General features: G+C 38.4%; 1 protein-coding gene across 1 annotated transcript; it reads left to right on the top strand.

The window, feature by feature from the left end:
• The first annotated feature begins 23,714 nt into the window (after nucleotides 1-23,714).
• Nucleotides 23,715-24,621, top strand: LOC103453827 (uncharacterized). Its single transcript, XM_008393408.4, has one exon. The coding sequence runs from the start codon at nucleotides 23,921-23,923 to the stop codon at nucleotides 24,449-24,451; it is 531 nt and encodes a 176-aa protein (XP_008391630.1). The 5' UTR covers nucleotides 23,715-23,920; the 3' UTR covers nucleotides 24,452-24,621.
• The last annotated feature ends 291 nt before the right edge of the window (nucleotides 24,622-24,912 follow it).

Below are 24,912 nucleotides of genomic sequence, written 5' to 3' on the forward strand. Positions count from 1 at the left end.
TGGAATGGACAACATATGCTTGGAGCAAAAGGAATGGACGAAATTTGAAGTTTGTGCATCATCTTCTCCCTATAAATAACCATTTTAGCACACTCATTTCACCCAACACATTCACCTACCACTACATCCACTCATTTCACCCAACACATCCACTCATTACAACCACCCAACACATTCACCTACCACTACATCCACTCATTTCACCCAACACATCCACTCATTACAACCACCCAACACATTCACCTACCACTACATCCATTCATTTCAACCACCCAACACATTCACCTACCACTACATCCACTCATTACCACCACCCACTACACCCTCTCCCTAGCCTATAAATACATCCATCCATCATTCACCAAAGGGGGAGATAGATCAATCTAAAACACACACACATCATCTACATAATTCCCCACTCTTTGCCGCATTCAATACAACCTTCATCCAAACACATCCATTCATCTTCACATCCATTCCTCCATACAAACAAACCTTCAAACACTTACCAACACCTTGTGTTGTAGCAAAGGAAGGGAAGGAAAGTGCTTGGACGTGCTTGCTGTCCAACTTGATCGTTGGAGCGTTTAGGTGTTTTCTTTCTTTTGTTTCTAATGTTTAAATTCATTTCCTTTCGTTTTGTTGTAAATATGAGTGGCTAAACCCCTCTTGGCTAGGGGTGATTTCAAAGCCATGATTATGTGTGCAATATAATTTGATAAATTCCAGTTATGAACTCTTGAATCGTGAATGCAATTGGCTTAACTATTTGATTGATAACTTATTTGTATTTGTTAATTAAGGGTCTACACTTAATTGGCATGCATAAATCCGTTGCTAGAATATAAGGAAGTTTCACATAATCGTTACAAACTTATATTCACATGTTGTGAAGGTCGCTTATAAATGATCGCGTTAAGTTCAATTCCTAGCATGAGTAACATGATGTCATAGTTGGAAGTGCTTTGTCAATGCTTATGATTTTCATTAAACGTAATGATATTTGATTGTATCTCTATTATGATGTCATGTAGGGAACTTTTGAAGAATGTTTTGGGTTGTCGAATGATGTCATCCAATCCAATAAAACAAGGAAAATCTGAGAGTTAATTAGTGATGTCACGGTTAATTTGGAGCATTGTCATTCATAATTCAATGAAGTAGTAACTGGAAATTAAGTTATTTGCATACATATCATGTGTGGAGAAAAAGCCTCTAGCTATCCCATCCATCATCTTATTTCTCAAATTTGTTTTACAATCTGTCTAGTTTTTCATACTTGTTTGTTTATTTCAACTTCATCCAAAAGTCAATCCCCATTTACTTTATTGTGTCTAATTAGTTAGAATCTGTTTTAATTTGTGTTTTTAAATGTTATGATTCAAGTAAAAGTCAATTTTCGTCCAAAGTCATTCCTAGTGTCTAGTTTAAGTTTATTTAGTTGTTTTAAGCTGTTTTGAGTATTTTAAGTTTGCTTTGAGTCTTGTGAGTCTTGTGAGTCTTGTTAAGTATTTTTAAGTTTAGTTTTATGTTTTTGAGTCAGCTTAGAGGTTATTAGCAAGCCCTCCTAATCCCCCGTCCTGAATGATCCCTACTTACATTCTTTACTACAATTGATAAAAGAGGGTTAAATTTGTGTGTTAAGATAATTTTCGCATCAAGTTTTTGGCGCCGTTGCCGGGGATTAGCAACTTTGCTAATCCCTTGTTATTTCTTTTTGTTTATTTTCGTGTCTTTTGTTTTTAGTTACTGACTTTGTTTCTATTTGTGTTTTTTTTTTGTTTTACTTTTGATATTTGATTTAGTTTTGTTTCCTTGATTTCAGGTACTAGAGAAGTAAGACATGGATTTTGCTACCATTCAAGCTCAATTGGCGGAACTTACTTCTCAATTGTCACAATATGCCGAAAGGACCACAATGTAAAGTGTCCCTACATATGGTGTGTCCTATGGGCAAGGATATCCAACTCAACAATATTCTTAATTCGCTGCGAATGAAGATGCTTGGGGTTATCAAGGCCATAGCCAATCATGGGACAACATGTTTTCCACCGCTTACAATTCGGATTGGAGAGATTATTCAGATTACATAGAACCTCGACAATTCCAACAAGATGGATATTGGCAGCAAGAAGAGGAGTTCCATTCAAGACATATGCAGCCATCACAACCTCTTATACAATATGCTCAATCAAACTCAGGTTCGTCAATAGATTATGATCGAATTTTTTATGAAATAAATTCTTTGGTGCAGGGCTCACAAATCAAACCAAGGAGGCTCAACAAGATGGATATTGGCAGCAATCTGAGGAGTTTTATTTAACACCTATGCTGCCACCACAGCTTCCCCTACAACAATTCCAATCAAATTCAAGTATGTCCACGGATAGTGACCAAAATTTTCAATTACTAACCTCTTTAGTGCAGGGGCAGCAAAATCAAAATGAAACAATGCTCAATCAAGCTAAGGAGATGAGCAAATTGAAAAATCAACTTGGAGAGATTATGGAATTCACGGCACAAATTCAAGAGCAAAGTGAACTCTCCAACTCAACTATTGAAAATTTGAAGGAAGATTTTGAAATCCATGATGCTATCACTTTGGGAAGTGCTGTGAAGGTTGGAAGTGAACCCAAGACATCCAAACCAAGCCAAAACATGGATGAACAGCTACTACTCGAAGAAGAGGAGAATAACAAGGCCACGGCAAGGGAAGAACCACCCTTGCTGTAGCCCCATATGCCCTCTATGCCGTCCACTACAACCAAGGTAAGCCTAAATTCAATTTGTCCTGACCCCGTTTCACCAAATGTCCTTATTCCTTGGAAGATCATGCAATCCAAGGAAGAAGAGGGTGAGAAAGGCATCTTCGAAACCTTTCCAAAGAATCAAGAGCAAGAAGTGGATGGAAAATGTATAGAATTCATCAAAGAAGATACACTTGAGACGAAAATTCCCATAGAAGTTGGATTTTATGACATGGGAAAAGTCATAACTCTCAAAACACCAAATCTGGCCAAGTCCCATATCTCTGCAACCTTCAAAGATGTGGTGTTCGTAATTGAGTTTGTGTTGGAGCAAGCAAGTAAGCCATTTTCTCCAACTTCAATTTTATTATATACTAACTTGCTAATTTTGATGATTCAGGAACCTACACTAGAATTTAAACCATTGCTGGATCACGTCAAGTATCACCTTCCATTCAAGGATCAATTCCATGCTATGGGCCCTATCCAAGTTTAGAAGGAAGTTTCGTCAGGCTGGAAGACGTTAAAGCAAGCGTTTCTTAGGAGGCAACCCATGTTTTGCGTTTTTAAAAACCTTCCCTTTTCTGCAATTTTATTTTGCCATGATTGTCATTTTTATTTGATGCTTGTTTAATTGTTTTTGTTGTGGGTTTATTTTTGAAACATTGACAGATATGCAAGGTATTTTACATTAAAATTCGTTGAAAATGAACATGAGGCAGAAAAATACAAGAGGGAGCCTTCACAAAGGCTGCTTAAGAGAAGTCTCAGTAGTCGGCGGAACATTAGCAGTCGGCGGAGCCACAAAAGGATGAGGTATCGGAGGTTGATCATTTGGAGCTTCACTATGCGGTACCACCCCAGAAGACAAAGGCAAATGCTGTTGGAACAAACCCACAAACCTCTGATGATCAAGTAAATCTGACCATCAGATTCCTGCATCTGGTCAATCTTCCTCTTCATGTTTGTAGCATAGTTATGTGCAAGCTTGTGCAACTGTTTATTCTCATGCTTGAGCCCTCTAATCTCCTGTTTTAGACTCATCACTTCAGCCGCCAATGATTCAACTTGACGGGTTCGAGCAAATAGACGTTGGGCCATATTGGACACAGAACCTGCACACTGCACACTGAGAGCCAGAGAATCCTTAACAGCTAACTCATCAGATCGTTTGGAAAGTAGTTTGTTATCTTTGGGATTGACAAGGTTCCAGGCCACCACTACAGCAGTCATATCATTTTTCATCACCGAATCCCCAACGGTAAAAGGACAACTAAGGGATATGAAGGATGGGTTCCATATGTTGTCTGGAAAAGGCATGGATGCCTCTTCACCAAGGTTCAAGTCAAAACGACGATCGGAGGGGCCAGACATTTTCAAAGGTGTTGAAGAAAGAAGAAGTCGGACAAATCGAGATCTTAGAAGTGCAATGAAGGGAGTTTCTACAAGCGGAAATTCAAGTGTGCTTTGAAACAAACTGCGCGCCTCTATAAAAATCAGTACTCGACGGGATTTCAGAGATCGAAGAGGCGAGCTCAGCAATCGAATAGGCCAATTCAAAAATCGAAGAGGCGTTAACTTTCTCAAAAGCTGGGCCTGCTCAGAAACCACGGGCCAATCTTCTTTTCCAAATTTGTCTGCACTTGTCACATGCAACCTCTGCACTCGACGGAGCTCAGAACTTGAAGAAGTGAGCTCAGAACTCGAAGAGGCAAGCTCAGAAATCGGAGAGGCATATGCTTTTCCAGACGTGTCAGCATCTGTCACATGCACACTCAGCTTTGCAGAAATCAAGGGCAGTTTGTCGAAGCGTCGATTCCAGATATCGAAAAGGCACTTGCTTTTCCAGACGTGTCAGCGCCTGTCACATGCACACTCAGCCTTGCGGAAATTACGGGCAATCTGTCAAAGATTTCTTGTGAAGTAGAAGGCACATGAAGTTTACTGTTAAATCATCCAACGGTTGCCGACAAGAGTGAAAGAATAGTACCGGTTATTAATTCCTATAAATGTCAACCTTCACCCTCCATTGCAAGGCAGACATACATAACCTTTCTTCATCTCCGAGAATGCCTTCCCAACGAAGCCTCTCAAGTCACTCAGTGTTCCTTATTCCTTGGGGTACCTCTACAAACAACTCATCCAAAGAAAAAGTATTTCATATCATGAAGGTTGAAAGCAAGAGTATCTCATATCATGCTTTCTCCTTGTCCTTCTCCTTGTCGTTGTTTTCATCTGCGGGACAAGGAGAAAGAAAGCAATCAGCCAGCACTTGGTATCAATCTTCTAATCTGGAACCGACTGCCTGGAACCCCTTCCTGATTGCTTACCTAGCCCTGCTCTCGAGTACTCATCTTCAACATCTTATGCTTCCTCTTCGTCTACCACATCTGCCTTGGGAACAGATAAGGGAAGTGAAAATGATACCTCGAAGCATGTGGAGACAATGTGCTAATTCATCCTCAGCTAGGGACAAGGAGAGAGAAAGCAAGAGGTGGGCACTTGGAAAGATTGAAGAAAGAAACAGACCATCACCTATACCTCTTACTTGCCTGTCGTGCAGAAGAAACAAGCAGAGAAGAATGAAGACTGCATAATCAAATTAACCCAGCAGAAGAAGTCTGATTTGAAACCAATGAACTCTCGCTCAGAATTCCGAACCAGTTCGAGATCAAAGCTGTGGAAAGACAACAAGATCATCTATCTCCAAAACCAGATTTGCGTTTTTAAACTCTACTCTGTTTGGTTTTTACTTTGCCTTTATTGTCATGTTTATTCGTTGTTTGTTTGATTGTTTGATTGTTTGATTGTTTGATTGTGTTTGTGTGAGTTTATGCTTGAAACATTGGGGACAATGTTCGATTTAAGTGTGGGGGGGGGTAACCAAGTTGTTTTGCATGAAATTCGTGGGAGTTTATCACCCATTACTTTTAGTGTTGTTCCTTGCTGTTTTTAAGTGTTTTTATGCTGTTTTGGAGTGTTTTAGTGTGTTTTGACATAAAAATCCGAAAATCTCATAAAAATTTGAAAAATTGTTTTGAAAAATCCAAAAATAGTTGTTTTTGTGTGTTTGTTTGTGTCTTAGGGTACCTTCCAACACAATGATGAGGATTTGGTTTTTAATTACATGACTGTTAAAGAGAGTTATAAACATGGATGAAAATTTGATTTACTCTTTGATGTATGCTTGGTTGTGGTTATAATTTATGAATTCACATGCAATCATAAAGGAAAAATCAGTTTTTGTAACATGCTTGAAAGAAGGAACTGAAATGAACGCTACAACCTTGTGAGACTTGAGCCTAAACATTTATTTGGATAGTTAATAATCTGTGCATCATTGTTTTCTAAAGTCGTTGCATGATCTTATTATTCTTTGCTTGGTTACTACTTAGAAGGCGTTTCATCATTTAGTTCCAAATGCTAGAACTCATGCCTATTTCATTCAAAGCATGCTATTGATTTGCATAACACATATTCAAGATGAAGTTGTGTAGTGAACACCAAAGCCAAATTGCCGTGCCCCTATTTCATTATGTGTTTAAGTTTAACCCCGTTGAGCCTTGTTAAGCCTATGTTCTTTGTTAACCCACACTATCCTTACCTAGCCTAGTTTTAGGACCATCCATACCCTTATTCTTAAAGCATAGTAAAGCATGACTTAAAATGAACTCCTTTTTTATCAATGTATTGCAGAGAGCAAGCGTGGGGGAAGTGATTCTTATGTGTGTGTGTGTGTGTGTGCGCGCCAAAGTCCTTAATAAGGCACGGGTAGAAAAGGAAAAAAAAAAGAACTGAAAAGAGTATGAAAAATAGCTCTAAAGTGTTGTTCGTTAAAGAAAGGGTCCAAAACATTGAATTCGGCCCTAAGTGTTGCATGAATCTTCCCTTTGTATTTAAATTGATTCTACATTCTAAAGTGATTTCCAAGTGTCTATTTCATTGCTTTGCTTGCTATTGCTTTAAGAACGTTTGTTATCCATATCCTTTCTTTGTTAGCCATTACCCCCAAGCCCTGTTACAACCCTTGACTTCAATCTTGAGTGTTGTGTGTTTCAATTTGTGGAGTTCGAAATTGGTATGAGTATATGGTGTCACTGGTTCTCGCATCTAAGTTGTAGTATTCGATTCATGAGATCATATCTAAACATGCTTAATAACTCCAGAAAATTGCTTTCTTTGTTTTAACATATGTGAGTCCTAGTCTTTCGTGTTTACATCAATCTTCTCACATATAACTAGTGTAGGGTGTGTAGTCAGAAAATGTGTGAAAATAGAGAGTATATTGTAAGGAATTGAGCAAATTCTCTAAGGCATGTTACTACATTCAAAACAACGTTTTAATTGGTTAATTGTGAACTAGTAAGTGGTGACTATGATTATGTATGTGCTCAAGTGTGAAGATGACCAAAATCTGTGGGAATGATAATTTTTAACATGTCATGTTTCATTAAAAATCCCTAAGGCAATTGTTGGAAGGTCTAGGTTGTGTTTTGTTTTGTTTTGTTTTGTTTGTTTGTTTTGTTTTGCTCGAGGACTAGCAAAAGCTAAGTGTGGGAGAATTTGATGGGAGCATATTTATGCGACTTAGTTAGCTTGTTTCTTGGCATTTATGTTGTTAGTTCGTAGTTATTTTAGTATTTTAAGCTATTTTCATGTGTTTGTAGGTCCAAAGGGTTAATGTGGCAAAGAAGTGCATTTTGGAGCATTTTTGGGCATGGAATGGATAGCATATGCTTGGAGCAAAAGGAATGGACGAAATTTGAAATTTGTGCATCATCCTCTCCATATAAATAACCATTTTAGCACACTCATTTCACCTAACACATTCACCTACCACTACATCCATCCTCTCCATATAAATAACCATTTTAGCACACTCATTTCACCTAACACATTCACCTACCACTACATCCACTCATTTCACCCAACACATCCACTCATTTCAACCACCCAAGACATTCACCTACCACTACATCCACTCATTTCAACCACCCAACACATTCACCTACCACTACATCCACTCTTTACCACCACCCACTACATCCTCTCCCTAGCCTATAAATACATCCATCCACCATTCACCAAAGGGGAGATAGATCAATCCAAAACACACACACATCATCTACACAATTCTCCACTCTTTGCCGCATTCAATACAACCTTCATCCAAACACATCCATTCATCTTCACATCCGTTCCTCCATACAAACAAACCTTCAAACACTTACCAACACCTTGTGTTGTAGCAAAGGAAGGGAAGGAAAGTGCTTGGACGAGCTTGCTGTCCAACTTGATCGTTGGAACGTTTAGGTGTTTTCTTTCTTTTGTTTCTAATGTTTAAATTCATTTCCTTTCGTTTTGTTGTAAATATGAGTGGCTAAACCCCTCTTGGCTAGGGGTGATTTCAAAGCCATGATTATGTGTGCAATATAATTTGATAAATTCCAATTATGAACTCTTGAATCGTGAATGCAATTGGCTTAACTATTTGATTGATAACTTATTTGTATTTGTTAATTAAGGGTCGACACTTAATTGGCATGCATAAATCCATTGCTAGAATATAATGAAGTTTCACATAATCGTTACAAACATATATTCACATGTTGTGAAGGTCGCTTATAAACGATCGCGTTAAGTTCAATTCCTAGCATGAGTGACATGATGTCATAGTTGCAAGTGCTTTGTCAATGCTTATGATTTTCATTAAACGTAATGAGCTTTGATTGTATCTCTATTATGATGTCATGTAGGGAACTTTTGAAGAATGCTTTGGGTTGTCGAATGATGTCATCCAATCCAATAAAACAAGGAAAATCTGAGAGTTAATTAGTGATGTCACGGTTAATTTGGAGCATTATCATTCATAATTCAATGAAGTAGTAACTGGAAATTAAGTTATTTGCATACATGTCATGTGTGGAGAAAAAGCCTCTAGCTATCCCATCCATCATCTTATTTCTCAAATTTTTTTTACAATCTGTCTAGTTTTTCATACTTGTTTGTTTGTTTCAACTTCATCCAAAACTCAATCCCCTTTTACTTTACTATGTCGAATTAGTTAGAATCTGTTTTAATTTGTGTTTTTAAATGTTTTGATTCAAGTAAAAGTCAATTTTCGTCCAAAGTCATTCCTAGTGTCTAGTTTAAGTTTATTTAGTTGTTTTAAGCTGTTTTGAGTATTTTAAGTTTCCTTTGAGTCTTGTGAGTCTTGTTAAGTATTTTTAAGTTTAGTTTTATGTTTTTGAGTCAGCTTGGAGGTTATTAGCAAACCTTCCTAATCCCCGGTCCAGAACGATCCCTACTTACATTCTTTACTACAATTGATAAAAGAGGGTTAAATTTGTGTGTTAAGATAATTTTCGCATCAATCATTTGAGCATAGCTTATTTAGGTTCGTAAAGTGCACGTACACTTTCCACTTCCTATTCTTTTTTTGCACCAGGATAAAGTTCGCTAGCCAGTCCAGGTGGTGTACATCAACGCTGAACTTGGAGTCCTTGAGTATGTCTATTTCTGCTTCTATGATTTTTTTGCATTATGCTCTGTGGTTCCGTTCATGGTGGATAACTGGTCTCGAAGTTGGATTTAGGTGGAAATGGTGGCATATCACATAGAGATCGATTCTAGGCATATCTTTTGCTTACCATGCAAAAACGTCTTTGTTAGCTCATAGAAAGTTAGTGAATAGCTCTTTTTCTCGGTAGGTAAGTTTCGAGCCAATCTTGGCTTTTTGTTCGGTCTATCGAGATCAAGGTTGATGTACACAGTGTCTAGTAGCTGATAATTCCTGGATTTTTTGTGATTCTTCAGTGATTTCCTATGATCTTTATGAGATTTCCTATACAAATTATATCTCTTAAATACCTTTCTTTTATGTATATCCTGTATTGAAAGTCAACTTGTAAATAAAGGCTTTGTCAGCCTAAATAATGAATGAGAATCCAAACTTCAAATCATTGAGGAATTCAGCAACATACTTATTATGCTATTCAGTTTGCATTCTCTTTCATGGTATAACAGAGCCTTTGACAAACTATCATTATTTTTTTCTGGTATTTTCTCCCTCGCAAGCTATTCTCCAATAACCCTTACCACCTCTGCCTCTCCTGATGTTTTTCCTTCTATCTAGCACACAATCAGCATCAAGCTCAGTTCTTCCAACTATCCTCTGTGGCTGGCTCATATCCCTCATGTTCTTAAGAGTCGTCAACTACTGTCCTTTATTGATGGCTCATTTTAATACCCGTTCAAGTATGTTCTTGATGACAAGGGCAAGCTTACCACTATCGTCGATCCACAGTATACTGAATGGGTACTGAAAGTCAATTTTAGTTTTTTCTTGGATCACTGATCTCTTTCTCCTTAAGGCTCTTGCTACCATCGTCTGTCACCACATTGCTCACTCTACTTGGTTAGCTCTTTAGAAGCAGTATGCTTCTAATAATTAGAGTCGCCTTCTTCAGTTGGGTACCTCTTTCTTCCAAACCAAGCGTAGCGACTTCTCTATTTCTGAGTTTCTGGACAAGGTTAACTCCATTATCCATCAATTGGCTCTTGCTGGTTCTCCGATTTCTAATGATGATCTAGTACCCGTGGTTATGTCCAACGTCTGCCTTAAGTTCAAACACACCGTTGCTGGTGCCCAAGTCGGTGACACTCCAATATCCTTTGTTGATTTAGAAGCCTTCTCACTTGCTACGGAATCCAGTATTGCTAATTATCTTCTTCTCGCTGATTCCTCTCCCACCACCTTGGCTCATTCTCGCAATTCTGCTTTGTAATCCCGTCCATAATTTTATGGTTTTTATAATTTTGAATGTGTAATTTTACAAAAATGCCCCTAGAAGCGAGATTTTTTACTTTCGTTGACTTTTGTGCCATGAAGCGTTTGATCTACTATATTAGTCTATTCATTTAGTACTCGATGTTATGAACACATGGGCGCAAGTGAAATTGAATTCAGAGCTACGACAGAGACATTACAGAACTAACGAATTGAAAGGTATTTTAGTAAATCACTATTTCAGATATTTCCTTTCTATATTATTTTATTATTTTTCTGGTGGGACTATTTTATGTTCCGTGGAGCCTACACCCCACTCAAACTCACCCTTTCTCTTCCCCATGTCACTTCCTTCCCCATTCTCTCGGGGAATTTCTCGAACTCTCTCCACTCTCTCATATCTCTTCCCTATGTCACTTCCCTCCCTATTCTCTCGAGGAATCTCTCGAACTCTCTCCACTTTCTCATATCTCTTCCTACTTCTCCGGGAATCACGAGACCACCACCAACTCGCTACTCTAGCGAACACCACCACCATCACCTCACCCTTCTCCACTCCTACTCGAGTATAGAAACCTCGAACGGAAAGCTGAGCTCGAACCGTGACCCGGGCTCCATGAAATACGACGGCTTTCGAGGCATTTTTGGCAAAATCACAGCGATTAGCCATTGAGAAATGTACCATTCTCTTCGTCGAGATGTATGATTTTCATTTTTGAATCACCCAATTTCGTTGAGTGTGGAAGAAGTTATAACCATTTGAATTTTCCCTAATTTCCGGCGACCTCCGCACCTTTGTAGGCGTTTTCCGTCCATCTCCGACCACTTTTTGAACTCCAAGGAGTTATAATTGTGTTATATATTCCCTAGCTTTGTTTTGATAAATTATGGGTTGAATTTGGTGAGAAACGAGAGAGATATCTCTGTTTAAAGTTTACCCAGAAAATCCAGCCATTTCTGCAGATTTCGATAGACCCGCAACCTTCCAAGCCATTTTTTGGCCAAACCACGACAAGTTAGCAATTGCGAAGGCTACCAATTTGTTTGTCTCATTCCGAAGTATGATTTTCATCTTTGAATCACTTAATTTCATTGAGTATCGAAGAAATTATAGAGGTTTGAAAACTCCCCAGATTCTGGCCTTCTTTTTCGAGAAAACTGGCAACCCGTTGACCGACCCTTTGACCCGATCCGTTGACCTACTCGTTGACCCATTGACCCGACCTAGATGGAATATTCTCAGTAATATTCTTTGGAATATTTCCTAGATTATTCTTGAAATATTTCCTAGAATATTCTTTGCGTTGACTTTTACAAAAAATTTCTAGGAATCCTCCTCCACTAATTTCGACACCCCGAGTCCGTTTTTGACATCTGTTTAGTGAAATTCCAATGTCTTAACGTAGTTGACTGGCTCGGTGTCTCAGTTAATTTTTTAGGTTGACCGTTGACTTTTTACTAAATTTGCGTGGAACCCTCTTAAGGTATTTCGACGCCCTAATTCTAAATCCGCACTCCGTTTTCCAAGATTCAATCATTTTAGTAGGATTTTATTAATTGTTCCTTTTATGTGCTTAGGTGCATTAGTTAATGGCTCGTATGACTTTTCGGCAACGGAGTATCTGTGAGTGGACCCTTTCTTACATTGCATGATTTTTATTAAATGCTTGGCTTGCATTTGTGAAAAAACATGATTTTATGATTTTACGGTTCACGCATTATTTATGATTTATCGAACTTACATTTTATGAAAGTTTTATGAACTAATGCTTTTATGCCCCATGAGATATTACGGATTTACAAATATGATTTATGATGATTTATGATGCTTGTGATAGAAAGTTTCTATGGATTTATGATATGATGCTTTGAGCTTTGAGGTCCGATGATTGGATATGAGAAAGGTGATTTTATGTTTTTCAATGCTTACTTAGTGGGTAATCATACAACACATACACACAACACGAGCTTTGAGGCGTACGATCTAGGTGTTAAGGCACTCCCACATTGGTATCTTCAAGTCTTCTTAGTGTAGGACCCATTCCTTGTTCGTACCTTTTTATAATAATTCTTGAATAGTTGTATGCTCTGAACATGTTTCCGCATTGGCTTATTTCTTTATGTTTACATATTTTATTTACTTTCATTCATTGATATCACTTGCATATATGTTAAAATGGTTTCTCACCCTCGAGTGTCGGCCAACACGTGCCCATCTTGGCATTTGGGAATATTGAGATCAGGGCATGCCATGGTTCTTCTCGCTGGCGCTTCTTCTTTGATCGTGGTGGTGGTCGTTTTTCTCGAGGGGTGATCGAGTTGATAATGGTTATTGTTGTCCTCAATTTGATGTTTCTTGCAACGGTGGCATTGGCTCTTGGTGGTGGTAATCGAGGGGCGCGTCCTTCCCGTGCTACTGGTCATTTTGGTAATCCCTACTTTCCCGTCCAATCTACCAAATATGTGGTAGTGTTGGCCATTGTGCTTTTGATTGTCCCCACCGTCTTAACTTGGCTTACTAAGGTCGTCCTCCATCTCAAAGTCTCACTACATTAATTGCCCAACATGCTCAACCGTGGCTTATAGACTCTAGGGCCAACTTTCATATAACCAATGACCTCAACAATCTCTCTTTATCTCGTGAATATCGTGATGGCGATTCTGTCGGTGGTGTTGCTGAAAGAACATGTTGAAGGAAATATTTGTAAAAACAAGTTCATTTGAGCAACATCTATGCATGCTATTAACAATAAAAGGCGGAATCATGCTTGTAAGCACTCGAAAAACAAAACTTAACCATGAAATTCAAAGCCTAGTAGTTATGGTGAACCAAGACTCAACTCAAAAACAAAGTGAATTGAGAAACTTTATACCTTTGAAGCACCTCTTTGCTTAACAAAGGTTAATCACCCATGTGAGGGACTTAGTTCCTTTGTCACCTTGCTCCTTGGCTCCATGGATTTGGATGGAGGAACTTTGCTTCTTTGCTCCATGTCTTCTTGGATATGGATGGAAGAATTAGGTTCTCCAAAAGTCCCCAAAGTTGGAGACCTTTAAGTTTCAACACCAAGGATGGTTAAGGAAGAAGATGAGTGACCATGGAAGAATTAAATTCCCCCATGGTGGCCGGCCTCCTAGAGAGAAAAAGGAAAGCTTTTGTTCTCTCCAATTTCCTCAAGAAAACCCTAATGAAGAAAAAGTTATAAAGTCACATTTATACCTACCTTCAATGGAGTGGCAAACTTGTAATAAGTCCAAAATCCACTCCCTCTCTAAGCATGGCCGGCCTCCCTATTTTTAGTGGGTTAATTGCCCATTTTGTTTTAGTTGTCACACAACTTAAACCTTATGTGCATTGTGGACCAAAACCCTTTATGTGTCCCGAAACCCAAAACTAACTCAAGGCCTAAAACGAACCTTTCGTTCTAGATTAATTAACTTTCAATTAATCTTTGCCATATACAATTAAACTATTTAATTGTCCTTACTCATCTTCGTTATATCCTTCAATCATTACCTTACACAGTGTGCGATCCATTAGGTTCTTTTTACCGAAGCAGTGGGCGATTAGAACTCTTCAAATCGATTGTGAATTGAAACTTACTTTCAATTCTCCCTTTAGTTATTATACACCTTTATGGCTTCCACAAACCATGAGTGACACCTAGTAGTATGTCATGGCTACCCAAGCTAATCAGAAGAGATGGGGAACCTATTTAGTTTAAGATTCCAATGCAATACGGTCTTTCTCTAATACAATACTCTTGACCACATTGTTTGGTTTGATAGTTTATTCATGTCTACTATCCAATGTGATTCATTTACTTATATGATTACCTTGAATGTGATTTAGAACGGCTTCTTAAATCTCATTCATACTCTGGCTAGAGATTCTTATTCATATCATAGAGTATTCTCCCTCAAACAGTTCGAAGGTTAGAGATCCCTTGTTGCCCATTCACTTGACTCCATGGCTAAGTGGCTTAACCTAACCATGTTGTGGACACCTTTTGACTGAGCGACTTTGGCATAGTCAAATATCAAAGGCTTAACCACAAGACAACTATGATGTCTCAGGTCAAAGGACTACTTTGCATTATCCCAACCATGAGTTCTCATGTGACATGAGTATGAGAACTCCTTGTTGATCGCGTTCAGTGGACTCATTCTCTATTAAGCACCTACACACTTGTCTTGGTGTCAGTCACACCAATGACTCGAGACTAGTCACTCTCCCTAAGAGAAGACATAGCACGTACTGATCTTAATGGACTGTCAATGCCCAATTGGCAATCCTATGATCAGGAACGTTTAGGATATGTATACGAAAGAGAATGGTCTCATGAATCTAACTTCTTTAGATTACATTCTCCCAATTACATATTTCTTGGACTTATTGTTTGAGCATATAATATTTATATGAGACGGCTTTAAACAATAATCTTTGCCCTGCATATTAAACTAGATTAGTTTAACATGTGAAATGTTCGTAAAGTATCATCATATGATTGGCTTTAGGGTATATTTCCAACACATGTTTGTCTATTGCCCGTATTAGTTCCTCTACTATTTCTCATAACAATATTTCTTTCAAGCTTAATGATGTGCTTCATTACCCAGATGCTTCTATGTCGATGTTATCTGCTAATCATTTTATGCTAGATAATAATTGTTTTATTACATTATTTTTGAATTGTTTCTATATACAGGATATGGGGACAGGGACGATTCTCTTTTCGGGCAAGAGCAAGAACAACTTCTACCCATTTTCATCTTCATCACCTTTATCTCATGGTCATGCTATGTTTCTTAGTGTTTGTGTTGGTAGTGATGTTTGGCATTCTCTTCTAAGACATCCTTTTTCTCAATCTTTGCTATTTCTCTTTTCTCGTCTTAAGAATAAATTGCCCGTTTCTGGCAAACCTAATATTAATAAATTTATGTGTCATTCTTGCCCATTGGGCAAAAGTATTAAGTTGCTTTTTTCTGCTTCTACTTATGTACCTCTTCTCGGCTTGAACTTATTCACTATGATGTTTAGAGTGCTCCTAACAATTATGTTAAAGGTTTTAAATGTTATGTGCTCTTTGTTGATAATTTCTCACACTACTCTTAGATTTATCCTATGAAATTAAAATATGATGTATTTCGACTTTTTATTCAATTTAAGGCTTTAGTTGAAAACCAATTCTCCACAAAACTTAAAATGTTTCAATCGGATGATGGGGGTGAATACACTAGTCATCAATTTCAAGATTTTTTAACTAAACATGGCTTCCATCACCGCATTTCTTGTCCCCACCATCCTGAACAAAAAGGTTTGGTGGAAAGCAAACACCTCACATTGTTGATACTAGGCTAACTTTTAGGATTTCAAGATTTTTTTAACTAAACATGGCTTCCATCACCGTGTTTCTTGTCCCCACCATCCCGAACAAAAAGGTTTGGCAGAACATAAACACCTCACATTGTTGATACTATGCTAGTAACACGGTAATGGAAGCCATGTTTAGTTAAAAAAATCCTGAAATCCTGAAAGTTAGCCTAAGCACCCATTCTGCTTAATGTCATGTCTGTTGCTTCGCCTCTTTCTTCCCAACTCTCTGTGGCCCAGCGCACTCATCCTATGGTCACTCAATCTTAGAAAAATTACAGGCCTGATATGCTTTATGTCTCCATCGCATCCCCTATTGAGCCTACATGCTTCACACAGGCTAACAAAAATCTAGAATATCGTCACGCAATGGCCGATGAATTTAATGCTCTCTAGTGTACCTACATTTGGGTTTTTGTTCCTCGCAGTGCGTCAATGAACATTGTTCACAACAAATGGATTTTGCATCAAACGTAACTCTGATGGTTCCTTGTCTGATGAGGTTTATATGCAATAACCCCGTGGTTTTGTGGATCCCCAATTCCCTCACCATGTTTGTCAACTATGTCGTTCTCTCTATAGGTTTAAGCAAGTGCCTCAAACTTGGTATTACTATTTTTCTACACATTTAGAGGAATTGGGTTTTCGTCAATCTATTGTGGACACTTCCCCTTTTACTTACATTCATTGGACTATATGTATTTATTTGTTAATATACGTCGACGATATAGGTAATAATCTAGCTCCTATTGTCACACTTATTAAGGATTTAGGCACCTACTTCTTTATGAAAGACTTTGGTCCGGTCCACTATTTTTTTGGTATGGAAGTTGTTCAAACCCTCCCCCCTTAGGATTTCTCTCTCCCAGCACAAGTATACTATGGATCTTCTTCAACACACCAAGATATAGGGTGCAAAATTCGTTCCTACACCAGCTGTTGGTGGTCAAATGCTCAACCTCCGTGACGGTGACCCTTTGCCTGATCCCATAGAATACTGGAGTGTCATTGAAGCTTTACAATATTTGACTCTCACCCTTTCCGATATCAATTTTGCAGTCAATCAAGTATGCCAATTTCTTCACCAACAGACTGACATTGATTAGGTTGCTGTAAAACGGATTCTACGTTACCTTGTTGGCGCTCCTCATCATGGCATCACCTATAAGCCTGTGTTCTGGAGTGCAAAGAAGTAAAATAGGGTCTTTCGGTCAAGGACCAAGGCTAAGTATCGACAACTTGCTCTCACCGCTAAAACTGTCTTCTGGTTCCGTATGTTATTTCATGATCTTCAATTACCCCTTAAATGCCCCACCTTGTTTTGCGATATATAATATTAGCACCATTTCCCTTACTTTTAACCTTGTCTTTCATTCTCACACTCAATATGTTGAAGTGGCTTACCACTATGTTCGTGAAAAGGTTGTTTGTAAAGAGCTTGTAGTCCCTTTATGTTTCTACACATGTCTAAATAGCTGATATTTTCACTAAGGCTCTCTAGCTTACTCGCTTCCACTTACTTGTCTCCAAGCTTCCTGTTTATGATTGTACTATTAGCTTGCAGAGGTGTGATAGCCAATAATTACCTGATTTTGTGTGATTCTTCAGTGATTTCCCTTTCCTGATTTCCTATGATCTTTATGTGATTTCCTGTACAAATCATATCTCTTAGATACCTTCCTTTTATGTATATCTTGTATGAAAAGTAAACTTGTAAATCAAGGCCTTGTTGTCAGCCTATATAACGAATGAGAATCTGAACCTTAAATCATTGAGAAATTTAGCCACATGCCTGTTATACTATTCAGTTTGCATTTCCTTCATCATCTTCATTTGATTTTGAGTCTGGCGTACTGTCGTCTTGGGGGTCAAGATCTAGGTCAAATTCATTATAACTTGCCTATTGACCCCCTTGCTATGATTGCTATACTGACTTATCTATGCGGGTGATGGAGCTTCATTCTTCTTTCCTGATCATGTTCATGCTCTTGATAGCGCATCAATTCACTGCAGATTGATAGGACGACCCTTATCTTGTGTAACCAATTTCGGCCAAGGATGGCGTTGTGGGGACTTGCGCAATCCATTATGTGGAAAGTCCCGAGGTGGTTATAGGGCTCTGCTTAGACCGATTGCTTCACCGTTTCCAGGGATCGCACCGGTGCCCCATTGAAAGTGTGGAAGGTTATCTTTCCTTGTTGATGCTGTCGAGAATTCTCATCTTTTCAATTGTGTCTTTGAATAGGACATTGACCCTTAAGCTGTTATCAACCAGGATACGGTTTACCAGGGCATTAGAGATTCGAACCTTGACAGCGAAGGCAAGGGGTGAATGGACGTCTTCCCGGATCACGATGTGAAAACATCAGGATGTTAGAGTCAATCGCTAATGGTTTGTTAACAACATCCATCATTCTTGGTTTCTTGCAGGCCGTTTTTCTTTCTTTTCAGGTGTTCCGTAGATATTCTTGCTCGTCGTATATACAGTTCACCTTAAAGGACACTTCTTCCCTTGAACACTGCATATGGTGGAGACCCAAAAGCCTTTTGGATTTTCTAGGATGTTTCTTTAGAATAAGGTGTTGAGACGATTGTTCTGATGCCAAATCTCACCTCCGTCTTTTGGGTAGCTAATTATCCATCTTTTGTTTAACTATAGGGCTCCGCTATCGTTTAAGAGCTTCAAAGTAAGGCCAAAGATCATATTCATAGCTCTTCTATCTTCCAGTGAGAGACATTCTCACCATAGTCCGAGTTCTAGTTTTCATTTTAGGTTTCCTACATTGCCATCGACCTTGCTATGGCCAGGGTTAGTGGCAGCCCCTTATGTTTCTGCTTTTTTATTTCTTTTCCTTACTATCGTTTGCAATAAGCCCAACCTCCTTTTCTCGATTTACCCCTTCTTGCAACTGATTCCACCATCTTGATCCCTGTATGGAGATTGTCCTTTTTCTCTACCATCATCACCATTTGGCTTCATTATTTTTCAACTAATTCTCAATTTGATTTGCCTACCTTTTCTTGCAATTTTTCGTTTTTAAACAGGGGTGTGTAGAACTTTGGCTCAGGTGTTCACACCACCACCCTTATTGATCTTTGTTGGTCCTTCTCAGTATTTAAATTTTGATTTTCTTGTTGCTATTTCTTTTGAAGGGTCTTATTGCTATATCTTATTTAATGTTGACTTGTATCCCATTGATTTTGAGATAAATGTTGGTAGCTACAATACAATTATGTATTTAATACAGTTGTCAAATTTGATCTTCTAATATATACTATATGAATTATATCTGAAAGTTAGGAGAAAAACTTATGTGGGGCTTAACTTACCACTGGACCATGCTGAGTGACACTACGTACAACTCATAACTTGCCATGTGTTAAACATTAAATATGATTTCTTATTTTTCGTTTTATGTCAAAATAAAATTAAAAAGTTAAAGCATTATTTCTTCAAGAAACTAAAATTGCTAAAATAAAACTCACAAACCCCAGTTGGTTCATCTGCAAACCCGCCCATAGACTCTTCTCTCTCGTCGGTCGGTGTCCCTAATTGTTAGGATGCCAGATGGCATCATCTTGTGGTGATAGTTAGAGATACCAAGATTCGACAATTCGTCAAAAGGGACGCATACAGATACCAAGATTCGTGAAGGGTTGAACCCTAATCTTGGCCCCAATTTCGGGCGTCCTGATTCTTGTCGTAATTCCCATCCGCCGTTCATCAAAATGGCGTCTCATATCTCTGTTTTGAAATCGGATGAAATCGTTCTCAACCATCAATCCTTCCACAACGAAAAGATTCAGGCCCGTGAGAAAGTTGATGAATTCTTGTCTCAGTACCGTCCAAAATACAAGCCCAAAAGTCCTCCTTGTTTGCACCCAACATTGAAGAAATTTAAGAGGGTTCGCGACTACGCCAAATACCACGAAGATGGTTCTGCAAGGTTTCGTTCCAATTCCAAATTTCAAGTAAGTTTTGGGGTTTTTCGAAGTGATTTGGCTGGGAAGAATGAAAAGGTTTTCGATTTACTCGACAAGAAAGTTGAAGATTCTGTGATCATTTCTCCAGTTCTTGATTCTGATTGCATGAAATCCAAGATTCAAGCTTGCGTTCTGGGTTCTTCAGTTCCTAACGGATTGGTTGCTGCATTTAGAGATAAATTCGATCAATTCAGGACGTCGCCTTTGTCGAATCGTGAATCTAATTGCAAGAACGACTTGGCCCAAGAATTCATTTTCATAATTTCAGTATCAGATGATGGGTTGGTGAAACTTGATTCACTTGCACTCCAAGTGTTTGATGAAAGGTCACACTCAGCAGATTGTGATTTTCAGTTGGGCTATCACATGCCGATTTCTGACACCGAAGTTACACTTCGTAGGTTCTTTACTTCGAATGTTCAAATTAAAGATGCTCATAGTTCTAAATTTCTTGTTTGTAATGGTGAAGTCATGAAAAATGGTACGATTGTGCATTTGAAGCTTGGTTTCCATGAGTTAATTCTTGACAAAGGTGGAACAACTATTCAAATGCTCCTTAATTCGAAATCTACTGGAAAAGTTGAAGCCATTTTGGTGCACGAAAATGCTTCTGCTCAACTGTTTGATGCACTGCAGCCTTTAGGTGGGTTTTATAATGATGCAATTGTTTCTGTTAGATTTCAGTTCACCTACCATAAAGGAATTCGTGATAAAGGTGGAACTATATTTATCTCTGAATTCAATTCAATGGAATTCTTAGCAATCTGTGAGTTGGGTTTCGTTCTTAATGCGAAAAAGAGGAGTTTTTTGGTGGAAGCTGACCCCTTGATTGTACCTGTTGAGACGACTTTTCTTGCTTTCAATCTGTTTGATAAAATGTGGTTCTCAAGTTGTATTGTTCTCAATTGCGACATGCGCTACTGGAAGGGCATTCGGGATAAGGTGGAGGCTCCAAATTCAGTAAGAAGGATGCTGAGCAGAGGAAGTTGGATGTAGCTTTCATTGGTGCAAGGTACATGCTATAGCTGGGAAATGGGTGTAGTGTTTCGGTGGCAAATGATTTGATCATACAAGTTGGAGACTCCAACTTTTACTTGCACAAGCTTCCGATGGTCATGAGAGGGGTTATTTGTTTGATATTGCTCTCCATATGTGAAAATTGGATTATGAGAAATAAGGGTCGCATTAATGATTGTAAGGAAACAGGCTATTTGAAAATTCATAGGGAAGTTGACTCAGAATGTGGGGAAGCAAAGGAATTAAGATTTCTCCATGGTCAATACCATTGCTCATCTTTTTGGGAGGGTGAAAAAAGAGTTGGTGAACGTCTCATTCTTCAAGATGGTTGTATTAATTTCTTCCAGAAAATTGTCAAGAGTGAAAACTTGAATGCAAATGTTCATGTTCTTTCATACTGTTGGTGTGGTGATCTCATAAGGTCAGCCTTTTCATCAGGGGGTTTAACCGAGCTGGATGTGCGTGCAAATGAGTTTACTTTTAAGGAATCCATCTCCACAGGTAATATTGTTAAGAAGGTGGAGTCTCCTATTGACAAGGTTCAATCTTTCAAAGAAAATTTGAAAAATTGCAGCAATGACAAAAAGAACTTGACCGTTTATATTGGAGACTCGGTGGGTGATTTACTCTGTCTGCTGGAGGCAGATATTGGAATCGTAATTGGGTCAAGTTCAAGCCTTAGGAGAATGGCGGAACATTTCCAAAGATGATGCTACATGAGGACTATACCATGAACTGAAGTTTAAGTTCCAGAAATTGTGAACCTTTAATACATTCTTGTGATTTTGTTGTTTCTGGTTTTATTGCTGGTTTTCGATTGTACTTGGTTCGAAATTGTAAATCTTACTTGTAAGATTGGTTTTAAGGGGGGGTATTGGTGATAGTTAGAGTTGAGTATTAGCATAAATAGTACATTGTAAGAGAAGAAAGGCCGTTAATGAAATGATATTGTTGTTCTATTACTATCTCTCTGTGCAATTGTAGAAGATGTCGAGCTAGGTTCTAACACTAATGCCGTCGATTCTTCTCCCTTACTACTCAACCTCCCCTTCCCTGATTCCCACATCTCTCATCTTTCTCTCCCATGATTGCTTATAACTAATTCAATTTCACATCAATAGGCCATAGTATTTGAAAACTGGAACTACTAACAACTGGTGAAGGAAGGTGGCTTTGGTAATTGGGTTCTTCACCAGAATTTATGTGTCCATAATAATTATTCGATAAGTTATAAAAATACTGAGGTTAGTCAAAAACCTAATTCATTTCAGATGGATTAATGAACCTTGGAACCAGTAATTACACAAATTCTACACAATATCCCAGCAACCATGCAAGGCCGTGAGAGAGATAACCTTGCGATTATGATGTCCCTCAAAGTCAGGCCTTTTAAAAAATTTCTTTTTCCATATAGTTTTTTATATTAAGTTTATTAATTATGATATAAATTGAAAATAAGAAATTATATTAATGCAACAATGCTTAACACACGGCATGTTATGAATGGTATGGTAGTGCCACTCAGCATGATCCAGTGGCAAGACAAGTCTCACACAAGTTTTTCTTGAAAGTTAGATGATTGTATTAAATACATAATTGTATTGTAGCCAAATTCCTATTTTATTTAAGGATATTTGTAGGGATTTTCGCTCCCTGCATATATTGTCCTCCAATTTAATCTTGCATCTATGTTACTAATGCCATCTACTTCGACATTAAATTTAGTGATATATTAGGAACTTCATCCCATATTGTTACTACAATAAGCTTTGAAGCCCTTATTTATTTTATTTATTTGAGGCAATATTTTTAGAAGAAAATGAGAAAGAAAAAAAATTGTGGTTTGTTAGTTGACGTTCAACCACAATTCGATGTCTTGCCAGCTTCAAAATCGTATTGCAGAATATATGAAAGTTGCTAGAGTCTAACTATTTTTTCAATTTTGTTGTTAATTTTAGTTATTATTTTGTTATCTTTCATTTTATTTCTCCAACTACTTTTTATGGTCCATTTTCAATTTTGTTTTTAATTTTAGTTATTATTTTGTTCTCTTTCATTTTGTTTCCAACTCTTTCAATTGTTTTAATTCTAAATTAGCGAAAATAACCAATAGTGAAATACTTGACTAAATTAGAGGACCAGAGCGACTAATATAAGAGTTTATGAACCATATAATTAAACCAAAAAACAATCAAACACATCTCACTACAATTACACCCTTCTATGTTCAAAGCCTCTTATTTTTTTTATTTACCAAAATGATTTTCGCTTCCACACCACTTAAAAATAAATTATTTTACTACTCTTCTATAGCCTTATGTTCTATTGGGAATGTAGTGCTATAGTGTTGGATTTTAACACTCTAATATTGTATTACTAATAGAGTGTAGCACTATTACGTGCCCATTTTTGAGGTGTGACAACAATTACACCCTTCTCAGTTCAAAGGCTCTTTTCATTTCAAAACTCTTTCATTTCATTTCATTGCAAGCTCTTTCATTTCATTGCTATTATAATATAAGTTTTCCCTCTGAATTGTTATTATTATTTAAATACAACGCACTCAAGCAATCTCTTTCTCTCTTCACCATGTACATATTGTGATTGAATTCTCTCTATAAGTATAGTCCTTAAACGGTAAAGAAAAAACATAATCTTTTGGCTAGAAGTTAAATACTGCAATCTCTATCACTAAACATTAACTCAATACCACAATCTTTTGGCTAGAAGTCCATCAAGGTAAAGTCCATAAGTTGAGCTACTTCTAACTCAATACCACAATCTTTTGTCTAGAAATTAAATACCGTAATCTCCATCACTCAACTTCGGTCTACTAACGATTACTAATAATGATACGCTCGCAATTACCAAATTCGTGTACAAGTAAATTCCCGGCTTGTAGGGGCCATGGCTAATTTAGGGGCATTGTTTACTTGATAAGCAGTATTAAGCACCCTCTTCTTCTAAAATCTTGAACTCTCCGAGTTACTCCTTACTCTCACGCAAACTATGGGGGACCGAGAACGACACAGAGACCGGGACAGAGAAAGACGCCGAGACCGCGTCCGCGTCAAGAGCTCGCATACACCCGAGCGCACCAGACCACGCCATACCCGCTCCCGCACGCGCTCCATCTCCCGTTCTCGGACTCCAGACGACAGGTCCCACCGGCGGCGCCAGCACCACGACCGCAGCCTCTCGACGGAGCCACGCAAGCAGCAGCGGCGCGAGTCGACTGTGGAGGACGAGAGGGACAGAAAGAAGGCCGCGGTTTTGGACTTGGTTGAGGGCATCGCGAAGGAGCAGAAAACTCAGCAGAAGCCGAGCAGCGATGGTGATGGTGGTGAGGGTATGGACGAGGATGAGATTGAGATGATGAAGAAATTGGGGATGCCGACTGGGTTCGACTCGACAAAAGGGAAGCCGGTGCTGGGCGCCGATGTAAGTGGCGTTAGGGCTGTCACGAAGCGGCAGCCAAGACAGTATATGAACCGCCGCGGTGGATTTAATCGGCCGTTACCTGCCGAGCGCAGTCGCTAGATTACTGGTTAGGCTTTATAATCCCCTTATTTGCTGTTTCAGTTAGGGTGGAATGTTCTACTTACGCTCAAGTTTACATTATAAGTAGGATGTTGTTGAGTATAATGTCGGTTTATGATTTCTTTTATTCGTGTTAGAATTCGATTTTACTTCAAATTCGAGCTTACTAATTTCTTGTTTTGTGGTGCAATTGACCTAAACTCGTCAACGTTATCTATGTTTTTTTTGTGTTCATCCTTTTGTCAGCTAGAATCTGTATATTAATGTGGGGATCAGTTCCTGATTTTCTGGGTTCTAGCCTTCTAGAGTAAGGTTATTCATGTTTTTAGTATTGGGGGGACGTTTCGTTTTACTTGAGAACTGCGTAGGGTTTATTTGTGGTCTGTAGAATGTCACTGCACTCGGTTTTGTGTCGAGCCTTCTGTTAGATCCAAGCCTTCTGTTAGATCCAAGCCTTCTGT

The sequence above is a fragment of the Malus domestica genome, chromosome 13 (assembly GCF_042453785.1).
Source record: "Malus domestica chromosome 13, GDT2T_hap1".
NCBI lineage: Eukaryota > Viridiplantae > Streptophyta > Magnoliopsida > Rosales > Rosaceae > Malus > Malus domestica.

What these genes read in the sequence shown, in the direction of transcription:
- LOC103453827 (XM_008393408.4), top strand. Translation starts at nt 23,921, where the DNA reads ATGGGGGACCGAGAACGACACAGAGACCGGGACAGAGAAAGACGCCGA.